This window comes from Synchiropus splendidus, chromosome 7 (assembly GCF_027744825.2).
Source record: "Synchiropus splendidus isolate RoL2022-P1 chromosome 7, RoL_Sspl_1.0, whole genome shotgun sequence".
Lineage (NCBI taxonomy): Eukaryota > Metazoa > Chordata > Actinopteri > Syngnathiformes > Callionymidae > Synchiropus > Synchiropus splendidus.
In genome coordinates this window covers 15,312,789-15,337,546 of record NC_071340.1, presented here as the reverse complement: position 1 = coordinate 15,337,546, position 24,758 = coordinate 15,312,789, and the positions used below count along the sequence as shown (strand labels likewise).

At 44.1% G+C, this 24,758-nt stretch overlaps 1 protein-coding gene across 5 annotated transcripts in view; it reads right to left on the bottom strand.

The window, feature by feature from the left end:
• The window catches only part of trpm3 (transient receptor potential cation channel, subfamily M, member 3), a 134,814-nt gene extending 121,565 nt beyond the window's left edge, over positions 1–13,249 (bottom strand). For 4 of the 5 annotated variants that reach the window (XM_053869658.1, XM_053869649.1, XM_053869650.1 and 1 more), the window contains exon 1: positions 12,932–13,249. In XM_053869658.1, the coding sequence (XP_053725633.1) occupies positions 12,932–13,135 (204 nt within the window). In that variant the 5' untranslated portion in view covers positions 13,136–13,249. The remainder of the gene's footprint in view (positions 1–12,931) is intronic. The other variant, XM_053869652.1, reaches the window with a different exon arrangement.
• Positions 13,250–24,758: the final 11,509 nt, after the last annotated feature.

The window sequence follows — 24,758 nt, the reverse complement described above, 5'->3', positions numbered from 1 at the left end:
TTGGTCCTGGCGGCCTGCATGAGTCGTGCAAGTGAAGCATGGTATCAGCTGTTGACACCAAAAGACCTGTGAGTGCTACTGTCTGACAATAGTTAATACAAATGAAGACTTTCCTAACTATTGTGACCAACCATGTTGAGTAGACGGCTCCATTCTTCTTCTCAAAATTGCTTTCTGTTTTCCCTGTGAAACACCTGGCTGCATATGTGTGATGACAAAGTTGTGGATGGATGAATCCAAAAGACTAATTTGGTTTTCCTCGGGCTCTTCTCATTGTGACGCTCATGCCTCGGAGACTCTGGGTGACAATTCAATACTTCTCATGCCACGGCAGCACATCCCTCTCTCTCTCTATCTCTCGCTCTTTCTCACACTCACACACTATGGCCCTGACAAAGCAATGCCCCCTGCTACCTTTGCTCCGAGGAAGCAGGAAGCCCTCCGCTGAGTCGGGAACAATCCTCCATCTGTGCAGATGAGAGATGTGCAGATTATAACCCGAGGAGATTCCGACCCTCAGCTCACACAGCGACCAACCACTTCTGTGTCGATCTCAAATGGACAGATGGAAATGGCTGTTTTTTGGGTTTTTTTCTGACATTAAAAACATTGATCAGTGTCTAAGAAGACGCATTTACAATCCCAATTTGAAGAGAAAACACGGTTGGACCCAAACTGTGTTGTGAAGGGAGGGAACTGTGGCGCAACCAGGAAAACTAATTATCGCTTCAGAGCTGCCTGAACGAGGATTGGCATGTTAAGAAGGAGGAAAAATCATTTGGCTATCAAGACATGAGGAGAATCCCAATATGCCATTTTGTCATTTTTCCTTTGGTCAACATACAGTGGCGTCATGGCGTTGCAGCAAAGAGCTGCCACTTCAGAGTCTTCATGTACGAATACACACCATTCTCTTTTGCTATGGAGCAGCAAGATCTAGTGCAAAATACCCCAAAGTGGAGCACAATTGAAAACACAGTCGGAGTGTAACACTTCATCTGGCGCATGAATGGAACGATTAATCTTGATATGTCGCATTTAATAGCAGCAGTCTTTAAATAAATGTGTATTTCTGCACTTTTATAAAAGACACTAACCTTCACTCAGTTCAGTGATATCATCACCACGCTACAGCAGAAAACAAATATGGCGGATGGTGAAGTGGAAGCAACCGAGTGAGGAGAGATCAAGCCATCATTGCAGCACTGTGTTTGGAAATATTTCGAGTTTCGCAAGAACAGAGATCTTCTGAATAGGTCCCTTGTGGCATGATGGATTTGTGAGGGGAAGTAAGACACAACAGCAACACCACAAATCTGTCCACCCGACCGACAAGGCACCTTCAGCTGCGTCACCACTGCTAAATATGAGTCCACTGCCGTTTGTTTAACCTGAAAAATGTTGCACTTTATTTTGATATTTCTATTGTATATTTAGCTTGGATCTGAAGTGACAAAAATGAAGTAGAGGCAAAAACTTTAGTTTTCAGTTTTTGTTTTTCAATGTAGTCATATTGCATGTATGGATATGGATAAGTGCATAAAAAACAAGGGGGGAAGCAACATTTCATCAGGTTCAATACACTTTTTGTTTTTATTGTAGAGGTGAACTTGCTGTTAATTCAATCTCAAGAGTTGGTTGCTCTTTTTTGTAATAGAATATGAATTGTTGACTTGTTTGCAAGCTGAATTAATGTATACTTGATTCCCTCACAAGAAACACAGTCACTTGCAATAGTCCACTATAGAAGTAATTATTTCATACTTAGGCAAGTCAGAATATTTGGCTTAAGATCTACTTGAATTGAGTTCAAGTCGCTGAATCGTCTTGTTGAAACCAATATCGTCCTTGAATCGTATGGCCAACCTCAAACCATGATGAGATGGATAAAAAAATCATAAATGTCAGGTCATTCTGAGCCAGTCTGCTACCTTATCATTCTAATGCCAACATATCATGAATACATCACAGATCTGGTCGAAACATCGCAGATGGAGGGCACAACCTCGTGCCATGATGGAATGGAGGACGTGAACGGAGGGAAGAAACAGGCGGACATTGTGGCCAAACACTGAAGAATTTATGACAGGGCTGACACTAACAGACTGGGAGAGCTATCACGAGTAAGTATTCCACTGCATGGCTCACTGCCTGGAGCTCTAGTTTTAATATTCATATTCAGATCCAGTATGAGGTTGCAATATGAGCGTCTTAGAGGGTTGGTACCGCGTCACTATTTTATTTTATTTTATTTTATTTTAGCCCCAAACTCAAAAGAACATTTCACACCCTGTTATATGAAAAAATAAATAAATAAATAAATAACCACTTTACCAAACAGTAGCCCTACTCTCCACATTCTCATATAAATGTAACCTTTTGTCGCGCCGCACCAGCACTGTAAGTTGGAGCAGGTGGGTTCCAGCGATTCACAAACACGCGAGATAACTGCTGTGATCATTTAAAGAGGTCCGTGCGGAGGCCACGTACAAAAGACATAAGTGAGTTTGTATGAGAAATGAAAAGCAGAGCTAAACTGGCCTAGAAAAGGAAAACACAGACGCAAGCCGCAGGGTGCCAATATAGCGAGTGGCCATCTAATTGGCGATGAATTATGGAGAAACACAAGTGGAAGTACTTGGAGAAGAAATGATTCGAAGCTAATGAACCACCACGACTGTTAGCTCAACAAACCAGCCGAGCTGGTGAGTGAATGGCAACTACAATAATGACATGTGACGTGACAGTTGAATGGTATAATAAGGAGTTTTGATATGAATATATGAAAACATATGCAAGACGTCTGTCAGTGAAGTTTTCTTCCTGTATTAATAACTAGTCTCAACTGTTGTTTTGCATTTATAATAACCAAGTAATTATTAGAGAAGTTCTGCTCTTTTCAAATTTCAAATATTAGAGACTCAGCAGAACCTTTAGTTTAGTGTGTTTCTAATCTGTTGAGCACAGCAGCATCACTAACCAAAATACAATGATATGCAGTGTTATTCCATTCCGTGTCACACTTGTCTTTAACATAATCAAAAAAACAGTTGCATCCTCATGTTTGGAGTCCATGGTCGCAACAGTTCCTCACAAAGAAAAAGTAATCAGAGGTGAGGGTCTGTGAGTGAGTGTGGGACTATGGGCCGTGCTATTGACCAGAGAAATGCAGCAGCAGGGTCATGACCTGAGGCAGCTCGAGCGGTGGAAACAGGTTTGCCTTGAGGACTTGTCAGCCGGTGTCTCTCTGAGTGGAAAAAAGCTACTTGAACTGACTCCACAAATTATTCCTTAAATAGTCGATGCCATCTCTGAAATTTTCAGTACACAACCACAGCACCAAGTCTTAGTCTCGCTGCTGCAACGCGTTGAAATTCAAGCAATAACAAGCAATATCTAGTCTACTCTGATCTAAAATAGTATATACTGATCTTGCACCTTAAAAATGATCATGTCACAACTAGTTGCCTTGTAAATTGAAGAAACAAAATAAAAATGTTTGAAATACACTGTGTACTGTATGAATCCGTGCTGCAGTTGAGACTGGACAAAATGAAAGCATTTCATGAAAAAAATAGAACCATTTCCTTTTCAGAGAGAAATAACTCTGTGTGTGTATATGACCAATAAACATTTGCTTCTATGTGTTGTCATCAACTAGACTCGGTTTCAGGCTCGCAAACTCTTGATCTAGGTCTGTGAATGCTTTGATCTCGGCAGGGACACGATCTCGAGGTAGGAGAATCAAATTTGGAGGTGTCCACTGCAACAGTAGTAAACCACTACAGATTCATGATCAGAATAATGACATACACAAGCGGCAGTTTTCATCACATTACTGAGACACACTCATTTTCACTCATATCGCCTCCCCAGCCACTTGACATTGTCTAGTTCAAACGCACGTTTTCTCTCCATTGAATTTGAGCACATCATTTACTGTAAATAACCTGGCCTGATCCAAACAATTGCGATATTTCATGAACCGCTGCTTGGAATTTGAAGGTGAAGGGAGTTTATATTTCTGATCTAGTCAGTCATGAACGCAGTTATGCGAGCCACAGACGTGGCGTAATCCAAGTTTTCCAAGTGCGCAGACCCACAGAGTCACATGACCGTGTCTCCCTTTGCTGTCAAGCTAATGCCAACGTCGATTGGGGATTTTCTGGGCCAGTTGATCGGGGAGTCAAGTCCTTGGGGCATGCATTGGACCAGTTTGAAAAACAGCCTTTCCCTCAGACATGAGACCTTGGGAAACCTCAGTCCAAGTAGGATGAAGAGTGGCCACTGAAGAGACCAGATCAAACTAAATGACAATATGAATTGCACGTCAATACATGTGTGCTTCAGGCCCATCACTTCACAAAAGCGCAGATCTCCACCCGATCAATGACTAGCCAAGCAGAGGAGCGCTGTTATTACCAAGTAGACAGTGACCTTTCGCAGCCAGCTTGAAACAAATTGATGGCTGTCAGTGGAGAAAACTTCACAAAGAAGAATGATTTCTCACTGGAGAAGCAATCATGGAAAATCAAATTATAACTGGCAACAATTTCGTGCAGACGTAATTGAAAAAGGAAGTCACGCGGCAGTGAGGAGCGTTGGGTGGAATCACAAGGCCAATCGAAGCTTGACAAACTGGGCCGCGCTTGCACTTGTAAATAACCTATAGCTAATGGGGTCGAAAAAAAAATCTCTTGCTTATTTAAACACTAGTTCATCGAGGCCAAAGCTCATCGTAATTCATAACAACACATATGTACGTTCTCCACGTTACATCTAGTCTTATTACGCTGCCATAAACCGAACACGAGCAACGCCAACTATTTCGCATTGAAAGCAACAGAGGCATTTCACAGGCCGAGGAGCAGCAAAGGCGTGATGGAGCTTCCATCCCTGACAGCAATAACAGATTTAGGCAGGTGAGACTGGCAGACTCACCAGCTCAATGAGATTACTAGGAAATATAGCGCTATGTCTGTATGATGTGCCTCCAAGGGGGAATATTTCCAACAATATCTCTCTATAAAATGGACGCCACGGGCCATTCAGAAGTTAAAGTGGCCACAGTAGAATCGTCTTCCCTCACGACTGCAGGAGATCCACTATAGTACGTACAGATTGAGGAGGAAAGACTGAAAAACAGTTCAGTCTTTCGAGTAAGAAGGATTTCTCCATTTGGTGCGCCTGTTAATGAACTGCCGTTCCAAGCGAGTGGGAAGCTTAATTCAGCAGGATGCAATAACTATGATTAACACATTTCACTGAAGAAACATGCGCTAAAACAAAGGCATATGATCCTCACGTTCAAGAGAAATTCACTTTAGATGGGTATGAAATGTCTTTAAAAATCTATTGCGGTAAGACTAAAGAATGAAAGTTGCTGAATTGATCTTTTTCTTTCAGCTTCTCCCTTCAGCGGTGGCCACAGGGGATCATCCTCCTCCATCTCACCCTGTCCTCTGCTTCCTCTTCTCTCAAACCTCAAACTTCCTGTCCACCTTCTGCCTGGCAGTTCCAACCTCAACATCTTCCTACCAATGTACTGGCTCTCTCTCCTCTGTACATGTCCAAACCTTCTCCATCTAACCTCTCTGACTTTGTTTCCTAAACACCTGCCATGTGCTGTGTCCCTCTGATCTACTGCTTCTTGATCCTATCCATCCTGCTCACTTCCAGAGAGAACCTCAGCATCTTCATCTCTGCTACCTCCAGCTCTGCCTCCTGTCTTTTCCTCAGTGCCACTGTTTCCAAACCATACAACATTGCTGCCCTCACCACAGTTGTGTACACCTTCCCTTTCGTCCTTGCCGACACACTTTTGTCACACATCACACCTGACACTTTTCTCCAATGATTCCATCTTGCTGCACACGCTTCTTCACCTCTTTCTCACACCCTGCATCCTGTAACTTAACCTGTCCACTTGGCGTCCTCTCATTCACACACATGTATTCCGTTTTACTGCGGCTAACCTTCATTCCTCTCCTTTCTAAGACATACCTCCACCTCTCCAGCTTATCTTCCACTTGCTCCCTGCACTCACCACTGATCACAATGTCATCTGCAAACATCATTGTCCAAGGGGCTTCTTGTCTAAACTCATCTGTCAACCTGTCCATCACCATGGCAAACAAGAAGGGGCTCAGAGCAGAGCCTTGGTGCAGTCCCACCTCCACCTTGAACTCTTCTGTTACACCTGCAGCACACCTCACCACTGTCTCACACCAGCATTCATGTCCTGCACCACTCCAACATACTTCTCTGCCACTCCACTTCCTCATACAATACCACAACTCTTCTCTTGGCACTCTGCCGTACGCTCTCTCCAGGTTCACAAAGACACAACGGAGCACCTTCTGACCTTCTCCGTGCTTCTCCATGAACATCGTCAAAGCAAACACTGCATCTGTGGTGCTCTTTTTTGAGATTCATTTGTCTGAGCCTCACCTTTTAGTTCGTCAAGTTTTTACGTTGGATGCCCTTCCTGACACAACCCTCTGTATTTATCCGGGCTTGGGACCGGCGCAAGAAGAAATTAGCTTGTCCCCATCGTTGCTGCATTAAAGCTGGTGAATTGATCATAAAATGCTTTGTCTAGCTTGATTTATTTGACAAGCCGCAGGGTTGTCTGTCAAAGTCAACGCCATTTAAGCAAATACACAGCACCTTGACTGACACTCATGTGTTACAAGACATTTAGTAATTTTTTTATTGTCTTATGAAATCAAAATTTGCAAGTTTGAGCAGCTAGTTGGACCAGGTGAATGCAACGCCGAATTAGCGATTGATGCACAAGTATGAAATCATAGAAAAACATGGGACACATGATCGACTTGGCGCCAAAAGAAGCAGGAGCTCGCAGAAGGTGCCGCGACAGAGGGCATCATCTGTCAGAAAGCACAAGTCTTTTACGCTCATTTGCTGCAGGCACTTAACAACTGAGGCATCGGGAGAGTCGTTTACAGCCAGTCGCAGCTTGTCCGACAATAATGGAGGGGAAGCGGTTATTTCTTCACCATGTTTCACTGGACGGATTGATAACATTTGTAAAACATGATACTGGCGTTACCACTGACCTACCCAATGAAACTAAACAAATGATTGGGAGTCACTGATCGGGGGCCAAATCTCTTTGCCTGCATATCACATCAAAGATCACTTGTTACTCTCTATCTGTTGCAGACATCAGGTGCCACCGCACTGATCTCAGATGTCTCACATCAACCTAGGTAACAGACGGAACAACATCCATAGCTGTCAGATTAGCTTCATTGCTTTCTGATTTAATCTCGGTGGCTCAGCGAAGCCATACAGACAAAGCTCAATGTTAGTGGCCACCATGGGCCGCTCACTTCACTTCCATAATGTGGACAAACCTAAGCCCTGAAGTCTCTCTCCTTGCAGCTTGCCTGATTCGAGAAATAGATTTCGGAGTTTACACGTACGTTTTCGAATATCACACAACCATGTGTTGGATCGCTGGTGGAAGAGAGGATGGACTAAATAGACTATAGATATTTGAATGAAATATTCTTATTAGGATGTGAAGTGATCCATTTGGCAGCTTTTTGCATGTCCTTGTGTCCATCCAAGCTTTTTAGACTGGAACAACATGAATGCTACCTAAAGGACATAGCTAAAAGTAGACTGACCAATTGGTGTCCACATTCCTTAAGGCGTGAGAGAAAGTGTTAAACACAAGAGAGAGAATACATATGTGTGTGTGTGTGTGTGTGTGTGTGTGTGTGTGTGTGTGTGTGTGTGCGTGTGTGTGTGTCTGTGGAAAGGACACATTTCATGTTCACCTCCAGGTTTCTATGTGACACTGCCAACCTTGGACAGAGCAGTTGTGGCTCCAGACTTGTACACAAATACTGTCAGAAAAATGAGAATTTTTAAAGCATTACCACGCATTACCACGATAAAAACATTTTTTGATCAGATGAAGGCAATCAGGGATTTAGTGTTCACCCAGGGGAAAAGCAGGTTTGTGTCATAAACTGAAAGGGTTTGTGTCGAGGTCGCAGTAATTGATCATCGCTGCCACACCACTTCATCACCAAATGCATACGCGTTAATGCTCTCCCCCTCTCAAAGCCCAGAGCGTGTGGCTTCAGACAAGAGAGCTTCAAAGCTACGTTCAAAGACAGAATGCATCACAGGTTTCCCATTCACACCATTGAAGAAAGTCTACCTTTACATCAACAAAAAAATTCACGTAAACCGGTCACTGCTGAGGCAGGTAATGACTCTTGTGGTGGGAAAATACCCACTAGTATTTTAGTATATTTTACTCCTCAGTAGGCACTGCACGCTCTCACCTCCCATACTACAAATCCCATAATGCACTGCAATAGTTCAAGCTACTAAAGCAGTAGATCTAAATATCGGGTTTTGTATTGTTAAATAAACAATCATATTGAGAAAGACCTTTTAAAACTTGACTTTGATCTGACAATTTTAAATCTCTTGAAAGAGTGACAAAGGTGGAGCCCCACTGAAAAACATATTTTTCTGAGAAAATTTTCACGTCTATTGAAAGTCGACTTTTTCTCCTCTAAATTCCAGCTTGTGCCGAGGAAATAATCCTGCCTGGGTGTTCAGATTTGATAAAAACAGCCAAGCCTTGAGAACAGTGTTTGAGACCCACACATGTAGAGCTGAGGGGGGGTGAAACTGCCAGCTCCAAAAGCACTAATTTAATCTCCACAGGAGGCGATGGTTTACCTGTCGCAATGTTCTGCTTTTGGACTCGCTGCTAATTAATCCGAGCAGCATGTTCTGCAGATATAAGTTGGCGAAATATTTCCAGCACAGCAAGATTTCACTTTTTAAAAATGATTTTTTTAAATCCCAGTGGTGTGGTAATAAACTTGGGAAGTGAGCGCCTTTAATTTTTCCTTTTCATTTCATTGCGTAGACAAAGGAGAATCTATTACGGCGGCTCTAATGGAGGAGCTGGAGGCATGACTGAGCATCTCACGTACAGCTGGTCTGTGCCTCGCGCCGCTCCTCTCCACTCTGAGTGAAGATAAATTTGCAGAAGGAATTCAGAGCGCTGTTGCTTGAAACAGCTTTAAAAGGCTTTGATCAGAATCCCCTGTCAGTAATCTGACAAATCCATACTTTTTTTCTTGGCGGTAAAAGGTTTTTTCTGTCAATTTGTTCTATATGTACTGTATTTAGTGCCAAGGCGGTGGAAGTTGCAATTGCAACACTGCAAAGCGTCATGACAGCTTCAAATAAATGTGTGATGAAGACGGAAGATGGTCTGCTTTTGAATTTAAATCTGCTAAAATGGCTGTTTATTCAATCAGAAGAGGTCGGTTTTCTTGTGGCAGGATGTGAGGGCTTCAGGTTTAAAGCACTGACATGTTTTTGTCTCAGTCAACCTCATGTATTTTTATTAAGGGTGGGATTCGATTAAAAAAAATATCCAGTTAATTCTTAATCTCAATTAATCGCAGTTTAATGGTATAACAATGTTTGCCACAATTTTCAATATGAATGAATTTGGTATATTACTGAATCAAATGATGGACCCACACATAGATTTACAACAACAACAAAATAAAATATTGTTTATTTTGCATCACAATAAACCACGCTGGTGGCTATATTCAAGTTTTTATATCACCTTATTTAAACTAAAGCTCTTTTAATCTCTTGAAAATATTTGGATAAGAATTTCAGTTTTATAAGAATTTCAAGTACATTCAGAGCAGTGGAAACCCTGGCCATTGTGTAGTGAAAAACCTCCCTGAACAAAAGCAAACAGATGCTTTTGTTTGCTTTTGTTCAAGGATTCCTCCATGTTTGTTGTTGTTGTTATCATCCTAGCTGCAACGTGTCTTGTGCATCAGTGTGATCAGTGGACCAGGAACTCCTGCACTTACAAAGGTTCCCTGTTGTCTGGAGAGCTAACTGTTCAATTACATTAAATGAAAATTTAGCTGTAATTAATTAATCATATTTAACTTGTTAAAGTCCCACCACTAATTTTTACCAACACAAAAAAACAATCTATTGTTAGACTGTGAAATGATCGTGGAAAAGTTGAATCAAATGAAAGGAAAAACAACAGTGTCATCTGGTCTAGTAACTGTGAAAAACCTCAGTATAGGAACATCACCTGCATCTGCCGGAGGCTAAAATAGCAGTCCGCTGTGTAGCTATGGTTGCCATGGTGAGAGTTAGGCTTGGTTTTCCGCCACAGCTTTTGGCCAACTATATTAATTAAGACTAAACATAGAGTCCCATTGAGCACATAACTTGTGGGCACATGATGGACGTTCATTGTGTTGCTGCTGGAGCTTCAGCCTGCTCACTGATGGAAGCTGCTCCACCGCTCTCATGGTGATGCTGCCTCTCTAGAGTGGCACTAGAAACAAGACTTCAGTGAGCTAGCTGCACTACAGCGCCCAGAATCACATGGTCAGCATTGATCTTTCTGCCACTGTAAGATCACTAAATGGTTGTAAACACCACATGCAGACTCTGTAAATGCAAGTCTCGTGCCACTGCGACCGTGTAAATGATTCCTTCCTTTATTCATATTCCAGACGCACCTGGCAGCAGCTCAAAAGCCCCCAAATTTGTTTTGCTATCTTTCACAATAAAATGCTTTTCTGGCAAAGAAGGATAATATATTAAGAAAGTAGACAGTAGTATTTATTTGTATTTGACATGTAAATCCCAGCGCTGGCTTGTGTGTGTAAAAAGCAAAACCAGAGCCAGCTTCAGGAAGAAAGTTAGCTCCACTCTGGGTCCTGGCCTGATCCCAGCTGTAACTGAGGCATCCAGCAGCGCCTGAAAACCCGATGTGAAGATATTTTAGATCTTGCCCCAAACTTGAGCCTCATTTAATGGCAAGCCATGCTACTGACTATACAGAAGAGGAAGATGAGCGCATGAACTCAAGCGGGTGTCTGAAGGAAGGCAGCCATCAGTAGAAGACAAATGTGAGGTTAACACTACTTGCGATGATATAGATCAAAATATGACTCCACTGAAATGAAAGTAAAATCGGAGCAGCCTGGGAGCCGATCTCTCTCTGAGCTTGCGTCATCGACCCTCAGCGGAAGAAGCCTGGTGTCGCACCTATGAGTGTTCAAGGGAGCAGAAGAGACGCTGCACTTTGAACCTGGATGAAAGCCAAGTTGACTTCCCAACGTCCTGGGAGAAATGTTTAGCCGCCAGGAAGCCAAGCAACTTGACAGATCTCTGGGTATCATTATAAATGTTTCACTTTCTCGCTGCATTTATGTGATCAAGGATTTTGATGTTACAGACGGAGAAGCAAACTATGTCTCACTTCTCCCTAAACTTAGAAACAACTTTGATGAAACAGTTTTCCTAAGGTTGTCAGAAGACAGATCTAAAAAAGAAACATTTGTTTCTGATGAAATAATGCAGAAAATACAGGTATTATGATATTTGTTTTCTGAAAGTAATCTATTTTGACATTGTGCTCATAGGTCAGGAGCATACAGAGAGCCACGGGGGGGAGACGGCTGCACAATGCTCAGGTCTTCCCTTGAACTTAAAACCTAATGCCGAAGGTATCTACACAACAAATTGGCATCTGAATTATTTCCTCTCTGGGTGAACTGGAAGTAGTGAACAACGTCATCATCACGAGTGAAACAGTATTGGGATCAGTGGAGAAACCAACTCCTGGTTTAAGCGTGTAGATGTTGTCTCTTAACATCAGATGATTTTAAATGTCAGGTGGGGGCATCTGGATTCTGGATTCAGGTGAACAGGGTCAGAGTCTAAATCTGAAAAGCAGGCAGACAACCATGAGCACGATCATTGACATGTGGGTTCTCAAAATCCACCCTGAGCAGGCGATCATGCAAATTTCAAAGACTCATCCGCCTGACGATTTAAGCCCAGACCTGCCTGCTTCTCTCATCACACTCGCTTACAATGCAGTTGCATCACACCGTTTCAGTCTGCTCTGTCAAACTTGGCCGCGTGACAAGGACCACACGGATTTGACATAGAAAAACTGACCAGTTCTCAGACGCATTTCTAGTTACCTATCTGCCCACAGTGGCGCTTAGGAAGTGCGCTTCAAACCCTGCAACTTTCTCCAGCAGACGAACCGGTGCGGCACAGTTAAATAAAGCAGTGTTTAATGCATACATCTCTGACCCACCTCAAAGCAGCTGGCTGACAGCCCACGAGCTCACAGCACAGAAACACTCCCTTCAGGGACGCGTGTGTTTGTGTGCTTACTACAGAGCAACACCATTTACTGGGGCGCGACTGGAAAACCAGAAATGGATCTTCTGTCTCCATCCGAGCATATCTGTCTCCCACACATCTCTCAGCCCAGATATCTCAGCCAAATATCAGCCAACAGATTGGCAAGGTCTGATCATCCATGCACAGCAGCAGGTAGTCGGCTTTGGTTACTCAACCATACATTTTTTAAAACTCCCATCCACAAAAAAAAAAGCACAGATGGATCTCACAGCCACATCATATAGATTTTTCGGACTAAAAACCTGCAGACTAGAACAATGAACAAAGCTCCATTTTAATTTTAATTTTTTGTTTTGTTTTTTAATGATATTTTGTGCATCAATTACATATTATATTGTCTATGTTTCTCATCTTATGTCTATATGTATTCTGTATATACATAACATATAAATAAACAAGCAGTATTGTATATAACCCTGAAATGACCAACAGTTTCAGATGGCAGATGCATGGAGATGATGAAACGCAACTTTAAATACAGTTATTTTATCACCTGGGAAATGACAGCACCGGGTCCAGTGACGCCTCGACATCGCGAGTAAATCGACCAAACGAAGCACAGCCTGCATCTCAGGCACTTCCTCCCTCCTAGCCAAACACTGACTGACGTTTGGGGAAGCGTAAAGGGGGCCTGACCATCTTTCAAACATCTTACCGGTATCTGCTGCGAGTTGAGGCCCCCCCTCTTGGTGGAACCCCCTCTGGAGCTGAGCCTCTTCCATGACTCAGAGAACCGCCCCCTGGTGGTGGAACGCCCCGGCCCGGACGCTCCGGACGCGACCGAGGTATCATCCCGGGTGGAAAGCGGCCTCTCCCTGCGCAACTCTCTTCGCTCTGACCACTTCTTCTTGGACGCCATGGAAGGGGAAATGAAGTCACAGAGATGTGGGAGGTGTGGCAGCCACTCTGGATCTGGGAGGCTTCAGTCAAACGGGTGCAACAGGTGGCATCCTTCTTTCTTCCCTCCTTACTGCCAGGTCCAGCAGTCCAGGGCCGCTTAGCTTCTGAGCTTCTCCTCTCTTTATCTCTTCATGAAATAATGAAAAAAAGAAACCTCCCTCTCCTTTGCACCTGCTTCTTTTACTTTCCCTCCCCTCTGATCTTTTGATCAAAAAAGACCGCTCTGCAGAGCTCTGTCCTTCTGAAAGGCAAGGCAATGTATCCTTCACCGTGCTGTTAGGAAGAGAGCGCAGAGGTGCTGAGACCAAAGATGCTGCCTGCACCCTGTTGCATGTGGTATGTGGTGTTTCGGTCGTAGATGCTGCTCCCACCTCAGAGGGAAAGAGAGAGAGAAAAACAGAGAAACAAGGCTAGAGAGAGAGAGAGAGAGAGTGGAGGGAGAGAGGAGGGGGCTGTGGATTTGGCTTGTATTGTCATCCTGGTGAAAATGGGTTTCAAAACAAAAAGGAAGCCGGGAAAAAAAAAGAGCAGTCTGAGGGAGAAGTCGTTGATTCCTCGGAAGGGATAAGAGAGTGAGGTGGAACTAGGAGGCAAAGCACAGCCACTTTAATCTCACCGAGAAGCGCCGTCTTTAATAATTCTCACTTTCTCGCTTTGCCTTGAATCCATACTAAATCTTCATCTCCTCTGCCGCTCTGCGATCGTATTTGACTCTCCATTCTGTCCAGTCTCCTCTCCTCCTTTCAGCCCTTCCTTTTCTGATGGGTCCCACTTCATGAGTTAAGCCACCTGAGCCTTTTGCTGTCCTCAATCCAAGTGTGAGATACAGCGAGCGCCGTCTGCTGCGAGCTTTTTGTTTCCCTCTGGTTCACCAAGCGTCTCTCCTGCAAAGCTGTTAAGAATAAGGTCAGGACCTGAGCTATTAAGTTGGGGCGCGCACGACGTGAGAAATCTAGCAGCAGTTTATTTATTTAGTAAACAAGAGGATTATTCCAGCAGAGGTGAGCAGGGCGACGTGAACACGCACAGGGAGGCAAAACAGAAGCGATAAATAAGCTCCAGAGACTTTGTTGTCATCGCTCCCACCAACACACCACCTGAGAGTGCACCTGGCTGCAACATGCCACATGAACAGTGGAGACAATGAATGTAAGAATATAAGAGAGCTTGACCCTGGACACGAAAGACAATGAAGAATAAAGTATAATCTCAGTCCCTGGGGATTGTGGTGAGGGTGATGGGGAGGTAATCTCACCTTTATAAACTGCTTTTTTCAGGAATTGAGAGAGAAGTTTTTCTATTGAGCTTTTATTTGAATATGGGCTCTGTAGCATCTCATATTCAACCTTTCAGTTCTTCTTTGGTTGGGTACGATAGACTTGTTCCCACGAACGACCAGATCAAAATGGGGCAGAGCTATAATCTGCAATATTCTGGTTGGTTGAAGGAACAGGTCGATCTATGCGTCTTTCATTCCCCAACACTTCCTGTTGAAGAATCGCGGGCAACCCTGAAAGCTCATGGCAACATCTGGACCCCACAGGGCTGGGTTTAAACACAAAAAAAAAATCAATTTGACAATGAAGTTTTCCTGAAATCAACGTATAAAATGCCTGAATGGATTATTTAATATTTTTTCTACAGCCTGAAGTTGGTTAAACATTGGTCGTAAATTAAAGGGTTGATCCAGTCTTAACCGCGTAATCTCTCAGAGAATCTCTTCTATACTGAAGCACCTGCTATGAATTGACTGAAAGTCAAATCGAAATACATTTGAATCGTGGATGAATTGGGGGAATTTGAATCAATACCCAGGTCAAGGAGCTAGAGAATAGTGAATATTATATAAGACTTCCTTTGAACAAAGTTAAACATGGGGTTACTTGTCACTCACCGTGGATGTATAATGTGAACGTGTGTAGTTGTGTGTGTTTACGGATGTTTGGCACTAGATTCTCTTGATAGATTCAGCGGCATGAAAGCCATTTTGCCTTGGAGCCGACGTGCTCCTGCACCCTAACAAAGTCACCTTTTTTGGGGGCGCAGACAAAGAATGGCTCCCAAGTCATGAGGAAATCTTCTGCTGTCAGGACAAGCTAGCACTTGTCTCCGGGTCATCAAAGGAAAGCTAAAGTAGCAATAAGCTCACTTTCAACTGAAGCAAAATCAATCACACGCAAACAAGAGTTAACCCCCTTTTGTCTATAACAAGTGATCCTCATTAACTAACTAGCCCTGACTAGCGGCTCCGCTGCCTTAGCCCCCACAGGATCTATGCATCGATGAGCGAGTACAGAGACGCTAATAAGAGAAGTCGTCGTGTCACGTGATTCTTCTCGGAGACTGCAGTCAGCTTCTGCAGTGGCTCGACTTTATCTGCAACACACAGTATCTTATACTGCGACCAGTCACCGCCAGCACAAGCATGTGCCCAAGTGAGTGCCTCATGTTGCTCCAGAATACACAGCAGATATTAGTGAGAAATATGAACTCAAACGTGATAATGGAGCAAAATGGTCTGGGTCTTTACTGTTTTAGTTATATCTTTTCAAATGACATTGGCCCCTTATGGAACACGCTGCATAAAACTCTATGGTGAGTGAGCCCCGCCCTTCAAAAGCGCTTTGTTTCGTGGGCGATATATTTTGTCATCCTCAGCCACAATTGGTCAGGACTCCCAAGGAGTCGTATACTGATTTGGGAAAGTGGACTTTTGCGCCCCATGCTGACGCAGAAAGCAGCCTTCAGCTTTGCATGTTGAGGCATCAGGAGATGCAGAAGCACATGTCCTGACGCCGTGTCGTGACATGTCCGAGAAAGAAGGATGTTGGGATAAGGTAAACTATTTCGTCTTACATCTATGTTTCTGTCAATTGCTGCCTAAAGCTTCTAAAGCGTTTCAGTCATGGTGACTTCCTGTTAAGTTCATCAGTAGCTTCAACTTACCCCCCACTCTCCCTCTCACTTCCACATCTGCCTGTGAAGACAGACACGTCGCTCTGGAGTAACGCAGAGCTCAGCAATCGTGTTTGTTCAGATCACAACTGTGTTAAACTGTTGCAAAGCAGACAGCCGGATCTAGGAAAAAGGGTCAAAATTTGCTCTCGCAACCTTGTGTTACAGGAGGAAGTCCAGAAAGCAACGGAGCATCATCATGCACATCAGGCGGAGGAGGACTTCAACGTTTGAAACATGAACACAAGTCAGAGAAGTCGGATTTGGAGCTTCATTGCTTGATAAATCTGACATCACACGATGAAGCACAGCCTTGATGTACAGCTGTTCCTCGCGTGCAGTGGGGACTGTGCAGTAATATAAGTGTTTAAAACAGTGTTACGGGACGTAGAATGGATTCAGACAGAACACGTCCCTGTTACACTGACAAGGGTCAATCTTTCCTTTCAACAAGGTCCAGAAAACAAAAAAGGGTGGTTAGCAGTGAGTGAATGAATCAAATGTTATTGATGAGAGTGGACAGTCAATTTCATGAGGGAAAATTAACTGTCAGCTTTTTATCATTTAATGCTCTCAGTCACAGTTTAATTGAAGTGAAGCACAAAAACACTGAAACAGGCTCCTGCTCCTAATGTGGAGGTTAAGTGAAACAGACTTCAGAAAAATCCCAGGTTTGTTCCTTTGGGTGAACACACGTGAAGAATAGCTTTGGAATATTGTTCACGTTTGATGTGAGCAGATATTCATATGAATGAAAAGCTGCATGTCGACTCTGTTAAAGGGTTTATAGATTAGAAACAAACAAATGAATAAAAGGGAAAACAATCGTGAAACTAGATGAATGCAATTGTTCTTCACTTTGTCTGTGTTAAAAACAAATTATTTACACATCGTCTTCTTGAAACATTAAAAAATATATATTTCTTCATCATTTAATTCATACATTTTTCTGTATTTATGCATTCTATACGTCATTATTAATTAATTTATTCTCCTGTTTTTGGTGTCAGGCTGGATTGAACTCTTCTAGCTTCAAGGCTGCAGCGCTGGCCATTCCACTGTACCACCGAACAGATGCCCAAATAATTCTTTTGTTATATAGAGAATGTGATATAATCTTGTTGTGCATCAAGTAAATAAACCAGGTCAGAACGTGGGAGTTAGAATAATGCATGCTCCTTTTCTGGCAGTAAACAGTGGCGACAGATGGCCTTTAGTCATTAAACAGAATTTACTTTTTGGATATTTTGAAGCCTGAAATTGAGGATGTAGGTGATACTATCCACACAGGCTGTGGAATCGAGAAAGAAAGAAAGCTCTACATGAACTAACTGAGGTCGGATAATTCATTTTATTCATGTGAGGACAGCAGAGTCTGTTGTCTGTCACCTGCAGGTGAAGATAACATTTTGAAAGTTTCTTCGTTGTTCATTGATATCTACATAAGTCCCTCTCCGTTCTTTAAACACCATTAAACATCAACCACCTACACAGGTCGTTCCGTTGCCATGGTTACTAACCTGAAACAAAGATGTTGCATGAGCTTCATGATAATCCTCCCATGTATCGCCATGCACACTGTAATTTCCCACCACAACGTCCTCACACTCCCGCACCACGCGTACAACCGTGTTAAAACATGCGAGGCTGAGCGCCCACGCACACATATGGAAACTATGTCACATGACGGAGTTGCTTTCTTAACCGTGGACTTGCTGAATATGAAAAGAAAAATTGAATTACATCTCAGGTTCATTGGTTTTGATTGGAAGTGAAGCCATCCTCTTCGACTTCTTTGAGAGAATTTGAAAGGACTCTTTCTGCCGAAGAGAATGAGGACGCGCTCAGAAAAACACATTGTACTAGCTGTACAACTTTTGAGATTCATTGAAAACGTTGAGCTGGAATAGAGAGTTTTTTTTCCCTTTTTACTGAAATATTCAAATCAAGCACTAGGGGGGGAAAAAAATAAAGCAGCCAGTCTCACATCAAGAGCTCATGCTCCTTTTTAAGGCTCAGCTTTGGAAATTGGTGCCAGAAATTCTTCTAATCTTTTATCATCTAATTAAACAGCCTAAAAAGAAAGGAAAACCAAAGCACTTATGAAGCAATGTCATGAAAGATATATATATTAACAACCAAACCCATTCATATTGATGCATTTTTACTTTTCTCTCTAACATTTTGCACCTCAAAACGCGTCTTTATTCACTTTTTTGGGCGATTTTCACATTCACACGAAGCGAATTGATTCACGTTGTTCATGAGCTCTGTGAGTGAAGTGTGTTTCCTACCTTTATCTCAGTGCACAGCGGCGCCAGCACTCGTCGATTGTGGGACTTCCGGGTCATTTTCTTCTGAAGTATGAAAGAAAAGACATTTCTCAATACATGCATTTCTTGCTTGGTTCACAGCAGGGAGGCACTGATCCTGATCCTGCCTCTTCATGAACTTGGCATTTAAACTCTGTGTTCCGTGCTCACGATGACGTCACACGCGGCAGCAGTCAGAATGATAGCATGGCTGCAGCTAACAGCAGATGCTCAGCTTTGTGCAACCATGTCACCCTGCTTTCATTCCGACAACGGCAACGGCGACATGTGTAAGCGGAAGTTTCAACTGCATAAAGCCCCTTAGGAAGCACTGTGCCAAAGCATGTCCAGTGTCATCCTGCAGCACGACAAGAAGGTTAGTACTTCAACTCTGGTATCTAAGTGTCAGTATTGGTATGTTGGATCGGTGCAACGCCAGTTCACAGCCTTGTATCTGTGCATTCACTCCTTCATCCTTTAGAAGATGCAAAACAACACTCAGCATATCTTCAACCTCTTATGGAATCCAGCACCTTCACCCAGCTTGAAATCTCCCAAGTCACACCTACACTCTCCATGTCCTCACTCTTTCTCCTCGACTGCTCTGGAGTCACTCCCAATGAAATCCTGAATGTCATCTTCTCTTCTACTTCGAACCCTAATTCCTGTCGACATATCTCACTACTGACCAACGAAGCCTCTCTTTGCTCGAACCTCTGTTCTTCTCTCTCAGTGACACCCTGCCTGCACTCTCCTCTTCACCTCCCCTGATCTCTCTCCACTACACTACATCTTCACATGTATCCCATCCTCTCTCCTCTTCACCTCCCCTGATCTCTCTCCACCACACTACATCTTCACATGTATTCCATCCTCTCTCCTCTTCACCTCCCCTGATCTCTCTCCACCACACTACATCTTCACATGTATTCCATCCTCTCTCCTCTTCACCTCCCCTGATCTCTCTCCACCACACTACATCTTCACATGTATCCCATCCTCTCTCCTCTTCACCTCCCCTGATCTCTCTCCACCACACTACATCTTCACATGTATTCCATCCTCTCTCCTCTTCACCTCCCCTGATCTCTCTCCACCACACTACATCTTCACATGTATTCCATCCTCTCTCCTCTTCACCCCCTCTGATCTCTCTCCACTACATCTTCACATGTATTCCATCCTCTCTCCTCTTCACTTCCCCTGATCTCGCTCCACTACATCTTCACATGTATTCCATCCTCTCTCCTCTTCACCTCCCCTGATCTCTCTCCACTACACTACATCATCACATGTATTCCATCCTCTCTCCTCTTCACCTCCCCTGATCTCTCTCCACCACACTACATCTTCACATGTATTCCATCCTCCGCTGCCTCTGTCATCAGCAAACATCATGGGTTGAATTGAGCAACCTGTGGGAGGAAAAGACAGGGGCAACTCTGAACATTCATAAGTTTGTCAACTCACCACACAAACCTATACAGTATATGCTCCATAGAGTTTCCTGCACCTCTTTCTGTCGCGCAGCCTCTAACCCCTGTTGACCTTTAGCCTTCACACATGATGCATTTGCAACCCTGGCAGCACCAGGCAAGCGATAGTGAGTGAGCTATTTTCTGAGCTCATTACTGCATCACTGTCTGTGCACCAAAGGTTGAGGGTGCATTTTTAAGCAGCTGATGTCATCAATAATGCAAGAGAAAATCCGCAAACAATTTGGAATTAACAGAAATACTTCAGATGATTTCAGTGGAATAATCCAAAGATAAGATTTAGATTTTCAGGAGATGAAGATTTTTTTTTCTTTGCCAGTAGATGAGTCAGGACTAAACACAACCCTCTGACAGAAGAGTGCCAGCAAGAGAAGACTCCCACACATTTCGCCGGCCGTGTGGCAACAGTTTAAATGATGCCATGCCAAGAGCGAAAACTCTTAATATGCTTACAGATCGCTGTGTTTGTATCTGCTGGAAAAGGCTGCTCCTTTGGCTCGCTGGCTCTTTTCTGACGGACATTAATGAGGCACGGCTCGTCCTATCCTGAACCGGAGCGAGGACTGCTTTGCTAATTACCGAATCATGGAGAAATGGCTCCAAAGTGTGTGGAATACCGGCGACACACGCGCGGTAATGATGCCTGTTCGGCGTGGAGACAGGCTCGGGTCGTGATTAAACGCGATGCCTGAACAGTTCCCACAAACTTTCTCACACAAACTTGGGGTGTGTGACAGGGTGAGGAAATAAACCGACCTTCCTCCTGTCATCCTTTTGTCCCTTTCCGCAGACGTTTAAAAACCGCAGGGATTCACCCCAATACTGGGACGAAGAGCGGCTCCAAGGCCAACTAGCTCAGTGGAAATGGGCTAAATCAATGTTTCAACAACCGGCGATCTGAGATGATTAATACATAGACATAGCCATATGGCTGTGTCAGCGTCCAGCAGCCGCAGATGGAGATCAGAGTTAAAGAAAAACAAAAACTATCCAGAGATGATTTATTAAGCGACCCTGGCAGGCAGCCAACATTGATCTCTCCTTCAAACATCACACAATAAACTCTTGCCATTCAAAGAACCGCGGCACGATTCCAAAGGATCTTACCACCGTGTCGAGCTTCCCTCAGGAGTCCCTGTCCGTCCTCGTCGTGTTGGACGCCCGTCTTGTTTTAAAGCCTCCAAGTTGAAGTCAAGTGAAAGACTGGAAGGTGCTGAAGCTGCTGCTCTTAGGTGAAGAGGAGTGGAGATGATGGGAAGCTCCTGGAGTCAAAAGCCACAGGTGGGCTCGACATCCCTCTGTTAGTGGAGGCGTGATGGAGGACAAGGCGTGACGTCGCCTCCCCACATCTGCCTGAGTGAGAGGCTGTCAAACGCTGTGACAGCGTGAAACACTGAAGACTTGGATGCAGTCAAATGGATATCTGGGAGATGGATGGAACCCCTCAATAAAGTTCTCACTTCAACACAGAATGGTTGAGATTTTAGCCGGTTACTATGAATGAATTATAAAAACTGGGAGGTTGACAGGAAAGGTAGCGTCACCTGACGCAAGGTTGCCAAGCGAGGGAGCTATGAAGCCCACCAAAATCCCTCATCGCCGTCTGTGGCGTACGCACACACATGACCAAACAGCATTTGAAGGCAGCTGGGTTAATGATAGCAGATAAAGAAAAGCAAACAGTGGGTGGCTAACAAGTGCTAATTTAGTACGGCGCGCCGGCATGAATTAATGAAGAGATCATTGGGACGCCACAGCAACAGAGGGGAGCCGTGGTCTTTTGGGGATAGAATGAGGGGCCAATATAGCTGGCTCCACTTTAGGGCCCTGAGATTCCTCGCCGTTGTCTGGAAACATAGCGTCTCACTTTGTCCACCGTGGGACTCCTACGTCCACTCGTCTTTTACCACTGGTGTTTTTTTGTTTTTTTACTCCCCTGAAGTCATCGCCGTGTAGAGCTCATTAGTTTCTGATGTATCAGTGTTTTCATTTAGCCCCGGGAGTATCTGACACACACACGCACGCGCACACACACACACACACACAGTTGCTGGCAAATAATGAGAGAAGGTCTGTGATGAAGGGTCAAACGCTGTGTCACGCAGAACATTGGGCATCAATTAAAAACGAGCAGGTTTTATTGGGAAGGGTGAAATGTAAAAAGCACTTTATAAAAGAAACACATAGTGTTTTACACAATCAAAGGGTTTTCAAAACGTATGTGCAGTGGAGCTCTCAAGATCTGGAGGCCAGATGCCGAGGACAGGATGGATAGTTTCCCACTCTTGTTTGTTTGTTTGTACTACGTTGATGCAGTGGCTACACTGGAATTAACTTCATTTACTTTTTAATTTTGGTATTTGGGATAAGAGTAACCTGATGGGAGAGATAACCAACACTCTTCCAACTACTACTATGTGTACTGTAGTATCAGCAGGAGTACGACCTGCTGCACATTTTTAACAGAGTAGCTCCAACACAACTGTCAAGGTTTAGTTGAATTGAAATGAAGTGACTTGACTGTGGTGCCGTTACGAAACTTTAGCTTGGATTTCGGGTCATTTTAAAGCTTTGTTTTCATTGTGACCCGCTACAGTTAGTGCAGCCAGAAACGCAACGTACAGTCACTCTGTCACTATAGCAGATCATCTTTTATGCGACTCTGGAGTGACAAACGTTTTAATGGTTTTCTCATTCATTTTCCTCTTCTTCGTGGCTCCATGTGTGTGATGTGCACGCCATAGTGCTACTGCCACCTGCTGTCCGATTAAGTTCACTGCACTCGAAATATACTTGACAGCATTTTTCTTTCCACTATTGACAGCACAAATGTGCGAGTGTTTATCTGTCTGTGACCCATCACATTCCCAGGCTCTATCGACTACATGCTCTGAATACTGTAATGAGATAGTAGAAAAAAAATGGGAAACACTAGGACAGTATTCTCCCCGTCTGATGCAACATTTGGACATCTCCAGAAGGACTTCAGCGAACCTCTGTTCCCCACCGCTTCATTAAGCAAGCATCTGCTGCCCCCGCCCCACGTGAACTGCAGCCTCCACACACCTTCATAGACGATGGAAAATGAGTTCCAAGTGAGTAATTCTAAGAAGTGCCTCGTGTTCTGCTGTGACAAATACTTATCAATTAGTGGGGCGTGTGGGCGGATCTATTTTGGGGCACAATCCTGCGTCTTGGCTTCAAAGAGTGAACTGTAACTGCGGTGAAGTTGAGAGATGCCAGGAGAGAAATGAACTGTTTGTTGAACAAAACAATTTATATTCACTATTTGAAGTGGAAAAAGAGAGCACAAAAGAAGACGCGTGGTAATGCAGTGAGGATAACTGGACGGTGCCACTGAGGGACATTGGTTTGGATCCTCAACAGTTGGAGAGGGCTCGGCATCCTCCAGGACACGCTCTGATCCTTCTGTGCCTGAACCTCCAGGGCACTTGAGGCCAGTCTGCCTCAGATCGGTCTCAGGATCTGCAGCATCTGTGACAGCCCTCTGTTTGTGGACTCTCCTGGGATGATGACCACCACGTGTCTCAACCAGCCTCTGAGCAGATAAACAGTAGCTTTCCAAACAGTCATTATTTCACCCTGCAAACATAAACGGTTTGTTTTCGTGTCACTTTCATAGCACCGGCGCAACAATAATGCCGATCTGTTGACAATCAGCAGCCATTTGAGCCGCCTCCACACGCGCTCCTCTCAGCCAAAACAGAGCGCAGCATGTCACCGAATCTCAAAAATAGTAGCATTTTATCGGCGCTGAATCCCTCCCTACTGCCGCACACTATTCCGAGTTCACCGAAAACCATCGCAGTGGGTGGTTTAAGTATCCATGCGATGTTTAAACTTCTAAATCCTCGGCTTGAACATAAGCTACATTCATTGCGGCGCCGATTAAATTATGGATTAAGTGAACAACTGCAACATAATCCGGTTTTTATTGCATTTCTCAGGAGCTGATTAGCCGCTGTCATGCTGGGTGGAAAGTCTGGGCCATTCTTCTGTGAATTAGAGCCTGGTTTGGGGCAGCAGCGGCAGCGGTGGCGGTGGTGGCAGCCATGCTGCCTAGATAAGGTTAATGGGCTGAGAAACTGATGAAGCGTTTTATGTTGGTAAAAGGCTAATTGACTATGTCTGAGTCGTCTTGTGGTGGAGGGAGGATCTCAGCGTAGACAGGTCGTCGCTCCGCCACAGCAGACTGCACACATTGTTGCCCTTTAAAACAGCGGTAGTTTACAAATGATTCGCTCACAGTCCATCATCACTATTATTACAGCGATAATCTGTGTTCCCTTGAATATGGCTGCTGTTGTGTAACACCACCCCTCGCTGTTTCTGTGACGGCATGTGCCGAGGCACGGAACTGAACTGTCCCCACAACACAGTGTCTGAAGCAGATGATGCTCCAGATGAGCACGAGCTGATGTGAAGCTGATGGTGGTTAAATGTATCAGCATTTTTGGCAGCATCTTTAAATTGAAGCAGAACTCCTGGTTTTTCTGAGAAACTCTGAGCAAGACGAAGACACTGACAAGGAAACGCATCAAAAGCTTTCCATCACTTCCCCCTTCACCCTGTGCTGTGGCATCACTCTGGTCTTTCACACTGCTACACATCCAATGGACTCGTTGACTATTCCACCGATGACAGCAACACTGGTCCAGACTTAACTGTCTCTAAAGCATGCACACTCACACCCAGGCTGAGACGTTGGTTGCTCAGTATGCCAAAGTAAATGTGGGCCAAAACACGTTATATAGATATAGAGTTCACAATTTGGAATTTTTATTCTTTTTTTTTATTT